The sequence below is a fragment of the Falco biarmicus genome, chromosome 8, assembly GCF_023638135.1.
Source record: "Falco biarmicus isolate bFalBia1 chromosome 8, bFalBia1.pri, whole genome shotgun sequence".
NCBI classification, from domain to species: domain Eukaryota; kingdom Metazoa; phylum Chordata; class Aves; order Falconiformes; family Falconidae; genus Falco; species Falco biarmicus.
Window position 1 is genome coordinate 38110681 of NC_079295.1, and position 13971 is coordinate 38124651.

Genomic DNA, 13971 nt, shown 5'->3' on the forward strand with positions numbered 1-13971 from the left:
ACTATAATAGTCAGACTTGGACACGCTTCCCCCCAGTGTGAGCACTGGGCTATACATCACATTGGGGAAAAAAACCCCACCCACCATTTTTTTCCCATTGGGCCAGGTTTGCTGTTTCACTTTTTTTCAGATCAGGAGTTTGTGATGGCAGGGGAAGCGGTGAAAGTCGAAGGACAAATTTATGAAGTCACGTGCCAGTGCCCTCCTGTAGTTTGGACGTTATCTGGGAGCTACGCAAGCCAGAAAGTAGGGATGGGGGAGTGGGGGCTGCACGCCCAGAAAAAGAAAGGTATTTGAAGAAAAGAAGGCATATGGCATGTCACAGTCTGATTTCCATTTGGAGCTACTTATTACCAGGCTTCTAAAAACAAAGTTTCTAGAGAGGAACCAGTAAAATTGTATAAAGTTGGGCATTTTGCCCTTGGAAATGTGGCAGCAGCTGAGCAGAGGGGCTGACGCTGCCCTCCTGTTTGGGTGCCCCTGTCCACGGTGTCCTGTGGAAGGCTCTGGAGCTCATCTGGGGAGGAACAGCCAGCTAGAAGAGGGAATCAGCACAAAAATGCTTTTATGTGGAATTTTAGATTAATGCCTTCCCTCCCTTTACTTAAAAACCATGTTGTGTTTAACTTTTTGACAGATTTGTTCTGCTTATTTACTTACAGCTTTAAGGGGCACTGGTGTTTTCTGTGCTGGGAAAAAAAAGATTTGTGGTATCTTGGTGAACTCCTGACCTAGAGAGTGAGATCTGATGTCATGCTGTCAAACGTACATTTTTGACATATGCTTGTAATGATACAGGAGAGCGGAGCAAGCATCATGCAAAGGAGGAGTGCTCAGAGGAAGAAGGATGGGCACGGAGAAAAGGACAGCAAGTGGAGCGCAGCTATCTCTCCTTCATACTCATGTCATCTTCCTGATGAGTTACTTGCACCTTGAATTTCCTCTTATTCCAGGTAACTGCTGACTTCAGTGCCTCTGCATGTGTGAGTAGAGATCGCTGGATCAAACTATTATTTTTCAAATTATATTAAAACAAGGATACTTGTGATTGTACCTTGCAAGTGTTTTGAACCCCACAAGCCAGAAAGAATTATGGTAGGGGGACACAGAGCAGGAGAGATGAGTGAGCACTGGAACTCAGTGGATGCGTGCAAGCTCACAGAAAGCCTTGAAGGAAGATGGTTTGGTAAGGAGATACAGTGCAGCCTCCCCATCCCTTCCGCAGCACTCCCTGCTCCTGCTGACCCTGCGGCTGGCACTGGCACTCACTGGCCGAGGAGGAGGAAGGTGCTGGTGCTGCCCACCGTGCGAAGCATTCCCAGTGCTGCTAACACCCGCTGCAGGGGGCTGTTGCCACCACTTGCTGACAAGTGACTGCTTTGAGGTGACGATCTCCTGCAAATACTTGTGTTTCAAGGAGCGTTTGCACCCACGGCTGAAGAAACTGAGAAAATACTTTAACGATTTTCTGTAGAAGACCTTTTGCTGCCCAAAATAGGCTGTTGTATCCATTCGCTTCTGCCTTTACCAGTGTAACTGGCCCCAAGATGTCAGTGCTGCTCCACTGCCAGTGCGACCACAGGGCTGCCTCTGGCCAGGCACCTAGGGTGCCTCAGTTTCCCTGGCTGCTCCCTGACCTTGGGCAAATCACTTACCCTTTGTGTACCTCTCTTCCTTATCTCTAACCCAGAGGCAGAAGTGGCTGAGATGGTAATAGTACTTCCCTGCCTTGCAGCAGTACTGAAAAGATAAGTTCATTAATGAGACACCTGTCTATCTGCTGTGCTGTGGGCCATGCAGATAAACAGGCAGATGCAAAGTGCAGTCTGGCTGTGAGAAGAGACAAAATGCGATCCCCATGTAAAAGGTGGGTCTGTGTCCCCTGTTTACAAATAGAGGGGAAAAAAACCCCAGGGGACAGTGATTTTCTCCCTCTTTGTATTTACCCTCCCCACAAGTCTGTGAACCATTTCAGTGCTGGAGAATGTATGGATTAGCATCCCTGATGTCAGCTGCAGGCCTTGTGTGCCGGCTTTCTGATAGCACCCCGGATTTGTTCTGGCAAACCTGAAACCATTTGAGCAATATAGTTTGTTTTGTAATGTGCACAAATTACAAACAATAATGAACCCTTTTGACTGATTTTGCATCTAGGAAGTCAGACTGTGAGAAAGCAAGTTTTTGTAAAAAGCTGTGTGTGATACAGTGTTACAGGCTGGCTAAGGAAGAGTTTTGGTATAAATGAATTATTTCTGTTTTCCTGGCAGCTTTATGACATACATGCATTTATTTTCTGCTTTGAGCTACATGCTGTCCATCTGAGTTAGGCAAGTCGCCCCAGCTAACCGAAAGGATTTGCTGCATGAAGCCACTGTGAATTGGAAAACAGACCTGGAAAGGCAAGGGCAAAAGTATATTCATGTATTCAACTAATGGTAGAGATAAGAACAGAAAACCAACAAACTAAAAATATTTAGAAAAACATATCTAGGAGAAGAGACTTCAAAGAACTAAAATTTTCAAGTCTCAGCTGTGGCGTAATCAGCATTAAATTTTGCAGTAGTCATTTGGGAGAGCAACCAGAAAATTGAATACAGAGGCAGTAAATGATTGGCATTTAAGATATGGCATTTACCTGCAATAACTACAGTCACTGCTGCTCTAAGAATAGTATAAAACAGTGGGAATCTCATACCCCGTATTTCAGCAGCATTTCCAAAATGAAGAAGAGGAATTATGCGGCTGTCTCCACAGAAGAGTGAATTCCGCAAGCCTCTCGCAGGCAGGAGCTGGTTTGCTGGGAAGCCAGCGGTGTGGACTGGGCCGTGGCTTTGCTAGGGTTCTCCAGGTGATCTACATGCATCACACAGGCCGCACGGCAGTGCTGGTGCTGTGGTGTGCAAAATATCCCTGTTTCTCACTCAAAAGGGAAGCTACATGGCAGGAAGAGAAATAAGCTACAGTACCAGCAACACTGGAAAACGTGTGCATGCCCATAGCCCATCCATTTATTTCAGAGTATGCTGGTGGATCTAGCGAGAAATAGATTCTCTCCCTAAAGATCCTGTGTCCTCTAGATGTCTTTAAGCAGTGTCCTTGCTGGTGAGCTGCAGGGATGTCTGATTAACACTCCATTTGAGAGATCACAAGCATTTGATTGCACCAGTTGACATGTTTACCTGGAATTGCAACTGGTCAATGCAATGGCAAGTCAGTGAAGTAGTGTCATCGTAAAGCTTACATTTAGGTCGCTCGGTGCATCTGCATTAGCTATCCAGCATGAAGCTTGCACAAAGGAGAACTTATCTAACACAAAAGGCAGGTTTTAGGTGGTTGCCAAGCTTCTGTAGTGCTCAGTATCCTTTCATACTTTATCCAGTTATAATTAAGTGGTGTTTTTAATCTTCAAAGCGTTTTATAAACCTTTACCTAATTAATCTTCACAACACCTCTACGTGGCGGGTAAGCATTCGTTAAGTGTTTTCGATTCATAATTAGGCACCAGGTAATCATTTAAATAGTTCAGTTCAGAAAACCTAAATGAAAAAAAAAAATAGATTTGTTCTCCCTTTGTCAAAACAATAGGACAAACCATTATTGTTTGATCCAATGAAGTGTCCTTCCATTTAGTGGGGTTTGGAGAATCAACTAGTTTGATTGATTGAACACTAAGGTTCTTTATAATTGCGCAAAGAAATCAAGCTTGATTGTTCTTGTCACTTGGGTATTGCACTGAAATTATGCTGTTAAAAATAAGTAGCACCATATGTGAGAAATGCATTGTTTAATTAGATGGAGATGGAAGGCTTTTTGGTATACTATTGGTTGGCAGTTAAAGCATTGTGATTTTGCATCTGTCAGCCACTCAGAACTTTGTCTTAGGTTTTGAATTTCTTTGTAGTAAGTTAAAGTAAATAAGATTTTTTTTATCTCAGGCTGAGGCTGAACTCCACAGAAATCAGTGTACGTCAGGAATATCTGTAGTAGCAATTAAGCCAGTGCCTGTCTTGTGTTTCTTTTAAGTACACACTTCTGAACAATAGAGGCTGTAATTGTAATTTCTACAGAAGGCTTTTTGTATGTCTGAAAAACAAACAAGAAAAACAAAATCTCCTTATACCTGCTATTATGATTTGGAATATTCACATATGCACATGAGAAAGAGAATTACAGGTGAAAGAACACCTTGAAAGTGTGACTTGCTTTTAAGTTCATAGAACAGTTGCAAATCAAAGTAGGATTAGATTCAGAGCAAAATAAAAATTGAAACAAAATAAAAAACAAATAGTATGCAGTCGAGCTATTGCATTTTGATTGCAAATATATGAAGTTCTACAACAGGTTAAGTAGAGGAGGAAATTAAACTGAATATGGGAAAAAGTAAATCTTTTCCAGGGGCTATATTAGGCATCATAGGCAGGTTAGATTTGACATGCTTTAACATGACCTTGTTTTATACACAAAGGATTAGCATTTAAGCCGATGTTTGAGCCTAGTATATATGTAAAAAAGTAAATTTATATTGTTAAAAATGCAACTGTTGAGAAAACACCAGCCTTGACTGCATAACATGTCCTTCTTATGTCACATTTACAGTGGTACATGAATTTAGAACATATACAAATTTGGAGATGGTTTTGCTCCGTTACAGAATGAAATTTCCGAAGAAGGATATTGGAGGTAATCTTGATAGTGTGTCACAGGCAGGTATTACTGCGCATTTCCAAAACAGATTGTTGTATCCATAACTAACCTGTAGAAATCCTTGCTGTAGGATTGTGGATGCTAAAAAATCACAGTGTTTGGACTGGCTCATGAGAGAGAAATAACTTTAAAGTCTCATACAGTCCATATCTGAATCCAGAAGTCCCTGAAGCAGGGGTTCCTGGAGACTGGTAAAGTGCAAAGGTGAAACTATTCCCCTGCTCCTGCCCTTCTGTCCGGACAAACAGGTTCGGCTGTGGGCAAGGATGAGCACCTGGTGCCCGCTGTGGTGTGCGAGGTCGCCTGGAGGCTCCAGCCCCACCTGCCAGCAGAACTGCAGAAAATCAAGTGAACCGGAGTGAAGGGCTGCATTAAGATTAGGAGGAAACCAAGGGTGAAGCAGCGGCTGCTCTGAGAGGCTGAACTTGGGCTGAGGGGATGTGGTGTTGTGCGTGTATATACCTATGTGTGCGTGTGTGTAAATGTATGTGTATACACATGGCACACACCTATCAGGGCAGGTAGCATGCACGTTTGTGTATATGTATATGGATAAATGCTGAACCCTACATCTGGGCCATCTGTACTGATGGCTGTTGTGGGAGGACTGCTGGCTGGGGAGGTATGCTGACATTTCAGAAGATCTGGAGACCAGTGAGACCAGTGTCTTGCCTTGGCAGTGGGTGTGCAGTGATTTCTGTGGCCAGTGCAGTAATATCTACATTAATCTTTCCCCTCAAAGAAGATGGTACCACAAACCCTCTGTTTCAGAAGACAAGTGTTTGTTAGTGACAGTGGTTCTAGTAGTGATCCTAGTTATAATCCCTTCCTTTTTAGCTTACCTTTTGCTGTTTGCAAATGAGTGCTTAAAGCTGTGAATACTAACACTGCTTTGAGAAGTAATGAAGCAGACTTGTGCATGTGGTATCAAGAGTGTTATTGCTGGCTCCAGAACCAAATACTCTTTGCATAATCAAATTCTTAATTGATGTTTTTCCTTATGGTTGCTGAGTATAATCTATGCTTTTTTACCCCCGTGTAAAGGAGGGGAAGAAGTGCATGTCCAACAATATTTCTGATTTCATCATGAGGCATGAGCCAGCATCGCAAGACCTGTCTGTCCTTAGCATGGTGTGGCATTGGGCTTTGCATTGTGATTAGCAGTGTGCGCTTCTCTTCTGTAATCCACAGATTGATCTTTTATCTGACTGTAGAGAGGATCTTCAATAAAATTAGCAGGTCTCACATTTCTTTTTAGTATTCCTGCCTTTCACGGGGCTTGCCATATGTACCTGTACACCGATGTATGTGTATACCCTATATTATTTTAATTCAGAAGCCTGAATTTCTGTAACTGATGCGTTTTTCCTATGTTGACTGCTAGATACTACTTTGTATTTTTAACAGATTTTCTGTTAAGCTTTAATTTTTATGTCGCTTGTTCTTCCTCTGAAGGTCATTTTACTACTAGGTCTGGCCATGTCTGTGCATTGTTTCTTGCTGCTTAATCTTAGTACAAGCTTCCCTACGCTTCCTTCCTTTAATGTTTTTGCCTTTCACAGTGAATTTGGCAGTTCTTGAAGAACAAACCGTTGTTTGTGATCTGTAGGCAGCAGCCTCAATACCTGGGGATACAAAATTTGCAAGTTTGTGTTGCTTTTCTACTAGGATTTGGTTTTGGATGGGGAAGTGGCTGTGGCCAAGAGTGCGTGCCCAGGATCCGGTAATTGCTGTGCGTCCTTAGGGAGCATGGAGGGAGAGGCAAGGAAGAAATAGAGGGAGGAAGGTCAGAAGCATTCGTTACCCGCCATCCCCACCCCCCCCAGGAGAAGTTCAGCAGACAAGGCTTAAATTGGAAAGCTGTTTCAATCAAAAATATTTTGCCGCTGGAGGAATAAGTTTATGGACAGCATTTGGATTCAAGGGTTGGAGAATTCAGGAATGCAATTTGTATTTTCCCTCTGTTGGACATAAAAGCTTTTGGAGAAGCTTTTGGGTTTTTCTTCTGCCTTTTTTTTTCCTTTTTTTTTTTTTTTAATTGTTTGCTAAATTAGCAGATGAGCTTCTGAAGAGCTGTTGCTCATTTTGAATTCCAAAGGTGGCTGTGCCTCTTAGCTGTGACGTGGTTGTAGACCGAGGCTCTTGTAACTTCTGTATGTGACTTGGTTCTGCTCTCTGGTGAATGTAAGACCGTCTGTGGTTATGGAACGATATGGAGATGGGCCACATTTTTATTGTGGAGCTTTTCTTTGTGACAAGATTCAGAACACAGGTTTGGGCAGTGTGTGTGAGGGGCCCAGGCCATAGCTGGTTCTGGGAGCCCACCTCCCCCGTGCCGACCCAGCATGTGCCGTTGTCCTGCCGCAGTTCTCCCAGGCTGGGCAGGACCTCTAAAGTCCATTATGGTTTAAATCCCTTTTGAGCTCAATTGGGTGACAAGAATCCTTACCTACTATTACTTTGAATTAAGAAGTTAATCTTATCCAGCGATAAGCAGCTAATTGTATCTGGCCAGTATCAACAGGATATCACCAGGCATGTATTTTACAAGCTGCTGGAGTGATGTACTTTTTAACTCTCCAGCTGTATTGTCAGGCTTTATTTGGTCTCTTTTCTCTTCTATCTGTTCAGGATTTTGTCTTTGACTTGTTTAATTAAAATCAGCTCACTCTAGCCAGGCTGGAATGTCCAATAATAACTGCTTATTAAGGAATGGAAGCTGTGCAGTTATTAATTTAAATTATTTTGTTCCAGAGGTTTTGCTCAAATTAAATAGAAAACCAAATTAAACAATGATTTAATTAAGTGGAAGAGATAGAACGTAGAGGCAGATTTAGAAGGTGAAGATCTAAAAGAAGCGTATTCTTCCAGTTGTGACATCTAACAGATGTAATCCTTCATCAGTATGGTGAAGCAGAGATTTACTGTCATTCAGAGGATAATGAAGAAGCCGATGGCAAGAATTATGTTACAAGATAAGAAACTAAACTAATGAATATAGCTCTACAAACCTGAATAAAAAACTCCAGAGAAGAGATTAAAAGAAACAAAGCGTGTATTGTTGGAGAGAAATTTCATACAGTCGAGCATTACTACCTACTGTACCAGCTACTAGGATGAAAATTAACTCTATCCCAGCCTAAACCAGCGCAATATGAAACTGAACTAATGAATATAGCTCTACAAACCCGAATAAAAAACTTCAGAGAAGAGATTAAAAGAAACAAAATGTATTGTTGGAAAGAAATCTCATAGAGTCGAGCATTACTTCATACTTCAAATTGCTGAAATACAGAGTCAGAGAGGGTGGGGGTTGGCAGGGCCTCTGGAGGTCAGCCAGCCCTTCCCCCGGCCGGAGCAGGTTCCCTGGAGCAGGCTGCACAGGGTCACGTCCAGGCGGGTCTGCAATGTCTCCGGAGAAGGAGACCCCGCAGGCTCCCTGGGCAGCCTGTGCCAGGGCTCCGGCACACTCCAGGTAAGGACGTTTTTCCTCCTGTTCAGGGGGAAGTTGCTGTGTTGCAGTTTGTGCCCGTCGCCCCTTGTCCTGTCGCTGGGCACCCCTGGAAAGAGCCTGGCCCCGTCCCCTGGACGGCCGCCCTTAAGGGGTTTGCAGCCATCGATGAGATCCCCTCTCAGCCTCCTCTGCTCCGGGCCGAAGGACCCAGCTCCCTCAGCCTTTCCCCAGCCGGGGGATGCTCCAGTCCGCTCTTCACCTTCGTAGCCCGCGCTGGCCCCTCTCCAGCAGTTCCCTGTCTCTCTTGGACTGGGAGCCCAGCACTGGACACAGCACTCCAGATGTGACCTCACCAGGGCAGAGCAGAAGGAGGGGGATCAGCTCCCTTGACCTGCTGGCCACGTTCCTCCTAATGCCCCCCAGAACCCCAACTGGCCGCTTGGCCACCACGGCACACTGCTGGCCCATGGGCAACTTTCTGTCTACCAGAACTCCCAGGTCCTCCTGCGCAGATCTGCCTTCTGGCAGGCCAGCCCCAGCCTGTGCTGGTGTGTGGGGCTGTTCCTCCCCACGTGCAGGACTTCACAATGACAATTTAATGGTAATAAAATGATAAATTAAATACTTGTATAGAATATATATACACTTACAGAGCAACTTGTAAAAATAAACTTCATAATGCATTGGGATAGTCAAGGATGACCTGCCATGAAATGAATATTTCATTAATACTTGATGTTCACGTTAATTAGATTTATGGTTTGTGTATGCAGAGTTAGAAATCGCACAGAAGTAACAATTACCTCTTAACATTTCATTAGATGTTAGATTATTAAGATATACTTCTATTGTGAGAAGTACACAGGTCCATTTTGAATGGATATGAAACATTTGGTAATTTTGAGAAAGTTCTCCAGCTAGGGTAATGTTGCCTAATATTAAACTTCCTGGCACATTTAATCTTTAAAGTCATTTATGGTAACTATATTATTATTTCCTGAACAGTTTTGTTTAACAGTGTGTTTGAAATTATTCTAACCTCCTGCAGCTGGGCTATTTGAGATGGCAATGACTTGACTTAGGGTATCAAGTTGCTCTGGCAGCGATGATTGCAAGTTAAATGTTATTGTCATGCATATTAAACACACATAAAAACAGATAATTATTGGTTTGTCTTTTTTAGAGGGTAGTCTTATGTGGTGGAGATTTTTTGCTCTAGGAAGCCATTAGCATGCATATGAATCTAAGCAATACAGGAAATGGTAAGTGGAAAAAGAATGAAATTTATCTTTTTCTTTTGTATCACTCTAGAATCTCTTTTAATAGCCATTTTTCTGATTATTCCTTTCTGATTTCTTAATAAGGACATGTTCTAATACACAATAAATTATATGGGGAAAGGGTCAGGTTGCAAAATCCATTCTTACAGCGTCAGGATTGCTTGGCAAAAGTATAACTCAGTGACGCATGTGGATTACTAAGTATTTCTCTTTAGAGTTGGGAAACACCTTGGTTTATGTTTGAATAATGCCCAGTCCATAGGGGTCCTGGGATGCTGGTCTCTGACTGCTGCGCTTGGATATAACATTATGAGTATTACTATGGGAAAAGTGGTTTTAAAAACCACTCACCTATCCCCATGGCAGCCTACGGGCCGTGGGAGTAGAGAGGTGGCTGGAAAGGAAAACTATGGCAAAGGATTTACTCAGGTTCACCAGGGTTCGTGCTTAAGTTTTACTGACTTCGACGCATCTCGTTGGCATTTCTGCGGGCCTGTTGTCAATCACGAAACGGTACCATGCCGGTGGCAAGGAGTGGTCACAGACCAGGTCCTGAACTGCCGTTCGCTGCAGCTCCAAGGAGTCGAACCTGGTGCTGCGGTAGGGGTTGCGGAGGATGCGGTGTCCCTCCGGTGAGCACTCGGGAGCTGGGAAAGGTGAAAAAGGACAATGTTAATAAGTTAATTCCAGTTAATTCAATTGGATACTGTTAATAACTGCTTAAAGTGGGGTACATCCTCTTATGTTCAGGTTCAGTTTAGGATTGGGCTGATTTTCAAGGAAAACACTGGGAAAAGTTCCAGTTTAAAATTAAATACATAAAATTGGAAGCTCAGTAACATAAAGATTCTAGTTATCTAGATTTTCATCACATCTGAATGAGAACCAGAAATCTTAACCTTTTAATGTGATTGCAGCCTAGTTTTAGGGTTTAACATCTGAATCACTTCTCAGAAATCAAGTAATGTTTTGAGGTACCAAAGTCTCATGATCTTTGAAAAAATGTGCGTTTTTAATTTCGTTTACTATACGCATGAGCATTTAAATCATGTTATAAATTGGCGCTCAAGCATAACGTGCACTTCACATACTTTTAAATACAGATTTAGAATAATGAAAATAAGAAAAGCTAAAGAGAGAAAAAGAAATGGTGAAACCCCAACAGTACAGGGTTTTTAGAAATAAGCTCAAGTTAGGCTTGCAGATATTCGAGCCACAGGTCAGACTTGCCTGAGGCATGTACCCATAAAGCCAAATGCATCAGAGCTGCTGTGCATGCATCCAAAGACTGAACCAAAACTGCTGCTCCTTGATGTATGTTTGTTTACATGCTTGCCCTGCTTACTTTCATACATGCCTTGACTTTTTTTAGAGCGCGTATTCAGTAGTTTCTTATCACCTAATAAAAGGAAGCCTTGCAGTGATTCTTTTAGAAGTTGTTTATCTTCAAAAAGCTGCTCATGTAGAAAAAAAGAACCTTTTCTTGGTTATCTTTGCCATTTCTCTGCAAGGCAAGGTCTATTTTTGCTGTGTTGGCGCTGCAGAGGGGGTCACAGAGGAGACCAAGGTGGAGTTGCTCAGCTTCATGCATCAGCAGCAGAAGGCTCAGCTAATTTCTTGCTGCAGTAATCTTTAATTGCTAATGATGATGTAAGAGGCAGAGAGCACATCACAGGGATTGCACAACCTGGTTTCAGGAGCCAGCCTGGCAGTCAGCAAAATCACCTCTTTGCACCGTGAATAGGGCTCATTTAGGTGACACCGCTGACAGAGAATAAGACCCTTCCCCATAATATCGTGTTTCAAATGTCACTTTTCAGATTATAACTCCGCTTTAATATTATGACGGTGGCACTCTGAAACAGATTTATCATTTTTATTTTATTGACAAGATACTCAGAAGGTTAAAGTCAATCCATTTATGGTAGTATTTTTAAGGATTATTTTTGTTGCGCCAAAGGCAAGGCAATGATATACAAGACAAATGGGGACAAAATGTAGCATAACATAGCCTTTATTGCAATTTTCAGAGAGCTAAACTGTCAAAGTGATAGTGCAATTCCAATGCAAAATTCAGCTGAATTAATCCAGTTGCCTTTTTAAATAAAAAAAGAGCACCCTAAGCTTTTCTTTTCGACAGGTAAGAGCCATTTTAGAGAGGAAACACTTGGAATTACTGCACCTCTAATTAAATCTGCGATCCCACTCCCTCCCTCAGGTGTTCTTTCTGGGGATTTGGGTCCAGCAGTGGGGACCACATGGAGACTGTCCTTTATGAATTCCCAGCCCAAAGGAATAAGTGACATTTCAGCAGACCAATTATTTTACAGAAATGAAAAGTTTACCCTGCGTTTATAAACCATTAAAGAATGCAGGCATTTGCTGACCCCTTCAATACCACTCAGTGCTTCAGGACTGTTAATGGAAATGGGACTTTGGCTTGTGGTGCCTTTTGCTTGCCCTAAGTACTTACTTTCTGAACAAAAGACAAAAAAATCTAAAAGTAAACAGCTGTTTGCACACTGTTGCCACAGGAATCCTGCAAGAACGCTGCAAATTAATTGCATTCTCTTTCTCAATAATAATAATATCAAATTCTCCCTTTAAATGTAATTAATAACCTTCTGCTCAATATGTATTCGTTATAATCCAAATTCACACAACATGTTGTGGTCTTACCAATGATTAACTGCTCTGTCTAAACACTGCAAATATATTAGACAGAGACATGGCTAATTATTTTTTGTCCTTCACATAGGTTTTTTTGCAGTAGTATAGAAAATGCTGCTTCATGTATTAACGTTAGAGGAGTTGAACGCTGCAGATGGGAGTTGCAAAGGGCAGGGAAAGACATGGAGGAGAGCAGAGGGGAGGCACGCAAGGTCAGTAAGGAGAGTGGTGTTCACCCATTAAAATTAACAGCATTTGGGACAAAAGCCATGTGTTCGCTCCCTAAAGAGCATACATACAAAGCCCCTGCTCCAGCAGCCACCGCCTCTAAAGGAGTGTTTTATTCTGCATTAAATGTCAGAGCATGTTACTATGGGTTTAGTGATGCTTGCAGGCTGTCATGGAGGTGGCAGCAAGGCAAACTGCTCCGCGGCAGCTCCCCCGGAGCCAGGCTGGCCGGTTCTGTTCTTACCCTGGCACAGATCACACCGAACCGCGTGGAGCTGGCAGTGGGGCACAGGCACGGAGCAGGAGGGGGTGTGAGTAAAAGGCTGGCCCAGGTTTTGCAGAAACCCGTGAGCAAAACAACTCCTCAATTATCGAGTTTCCCTTGTAAAATGGTTCTTATTACAGCCCTATGACAGAATCATTGTAAACTTTAACACACAAATTGCAGGCCGTGGTACAAGTTAATTACTACTGCCTTTCTAGCAGAAAAAAATAAATAAAGGTATCACTGTAATCAGCCTCTATGACTAAAATGTTATTTTAAAAAAAAACACCCAAGAAGACATAGCTGAGCCCTGTTGGTTGTTCACCTGAGGGATGCCTGCCTGTACCTTATGGTGACTGCAGCTATATTCTAACCAGATGAAGCCTTCCTCTTAATTTTAAGTTCATGACAGTGTCAGATGCAGATGTCAAGCTTGTGTTCAGTGATGCAGTGCTCAATATCACAATTGCCGCCGCCCCCCCCCCCCCCCCCCCCCCCCCGTTGTGGGGAACAGTAAAAGTCCACATCCGTGTCTTGTACAGAGTCGCTGTTGCTCTGCAGTAGGCAGGTTAGATTGCCTTTAAAAGGAAATATTTATTTCTTTACACAGGAAATACCTATGCCTTTAATCACCCAGCTCTATTTCTATAATTGTATTAAAAGAGCTTATGAAAAAAAATGCTGGCTTTTCAGGGAGCAGAGAGCTCATCGCCATTATGACCGTTCTGATTTCCTTCAGGAAGAAATTAAACTGTACAGTGAGATTTTGTTGTTCTTGGTCCAGAACGTTGTTGGAATTAAATGTTGCGCTGTTGCTGGTGCTTTAGTCTCCTGCAAACAACTTCTTGAACCACCATCACCCCTGATATAGGCGAGGAGCTGTTGCAAAGACATAAGGATTTGTTTGCTTTACTAGACTTAAAGCATTTTTTTCCAAGCCCAACGATTCTGTGGCAGCAACCTGCTGCTAAGAGACACTGAGTAGCTCCTTTCTGACACAACAGGCAAATAAATAATAATACCTGTTGCAGCTGCAAGTGAAAATGGCATTTGAATAACATGGGCGGTATGATAAAGGGAGTCCTGTGGGGGGAAAAAAACCCCACTGTCTCCGTTTAAGTGACAAGGATCATTACCATTAATGCCTGGAGGTTGAGACTCACCCAACTTTCATGTGTGGAAAGTTGTTGTGTGTAAATGAAACGAAGACAGCCTGTGGGCTTGATGGGCAGAGGGCACCCTCCTGCAGAAGGCAGAAGCATCCAGAAATATCCAATGGGAAATGAGCAGAAGGTGGATATCTGAACTGGTGTTTCATGCTGAAATACTGCTGTGGACTGTGGTTTGGCTCTCCCAGCTAAAGGAAACAT

At 42.8% G+C, this 13971-nt stretch overlaps 1 protein-coding gene across 1 annotated transcript in view; it reads right to left on the bottom strand.

Moving 5' to 3' along the window:
* Positions 1-13971, bottom strand: part of LOC130153806 (von Willebrand factor D and EGF domain-containing protein-like) — a 185903-nt gene that overhangs the window by 137405 nt on the left and 34527 nt on the right. Inside the window, exon 2 of the mRNA XM_056349152.1 lies at positions 9901-10085. Within this exon, the coding sequence (XP_056205127.1) occupies positions 9901-10085 (185 nt within the window). The remainder of the gene's footprint in view (positions 1-9900; positions 10086-13971) is intronic.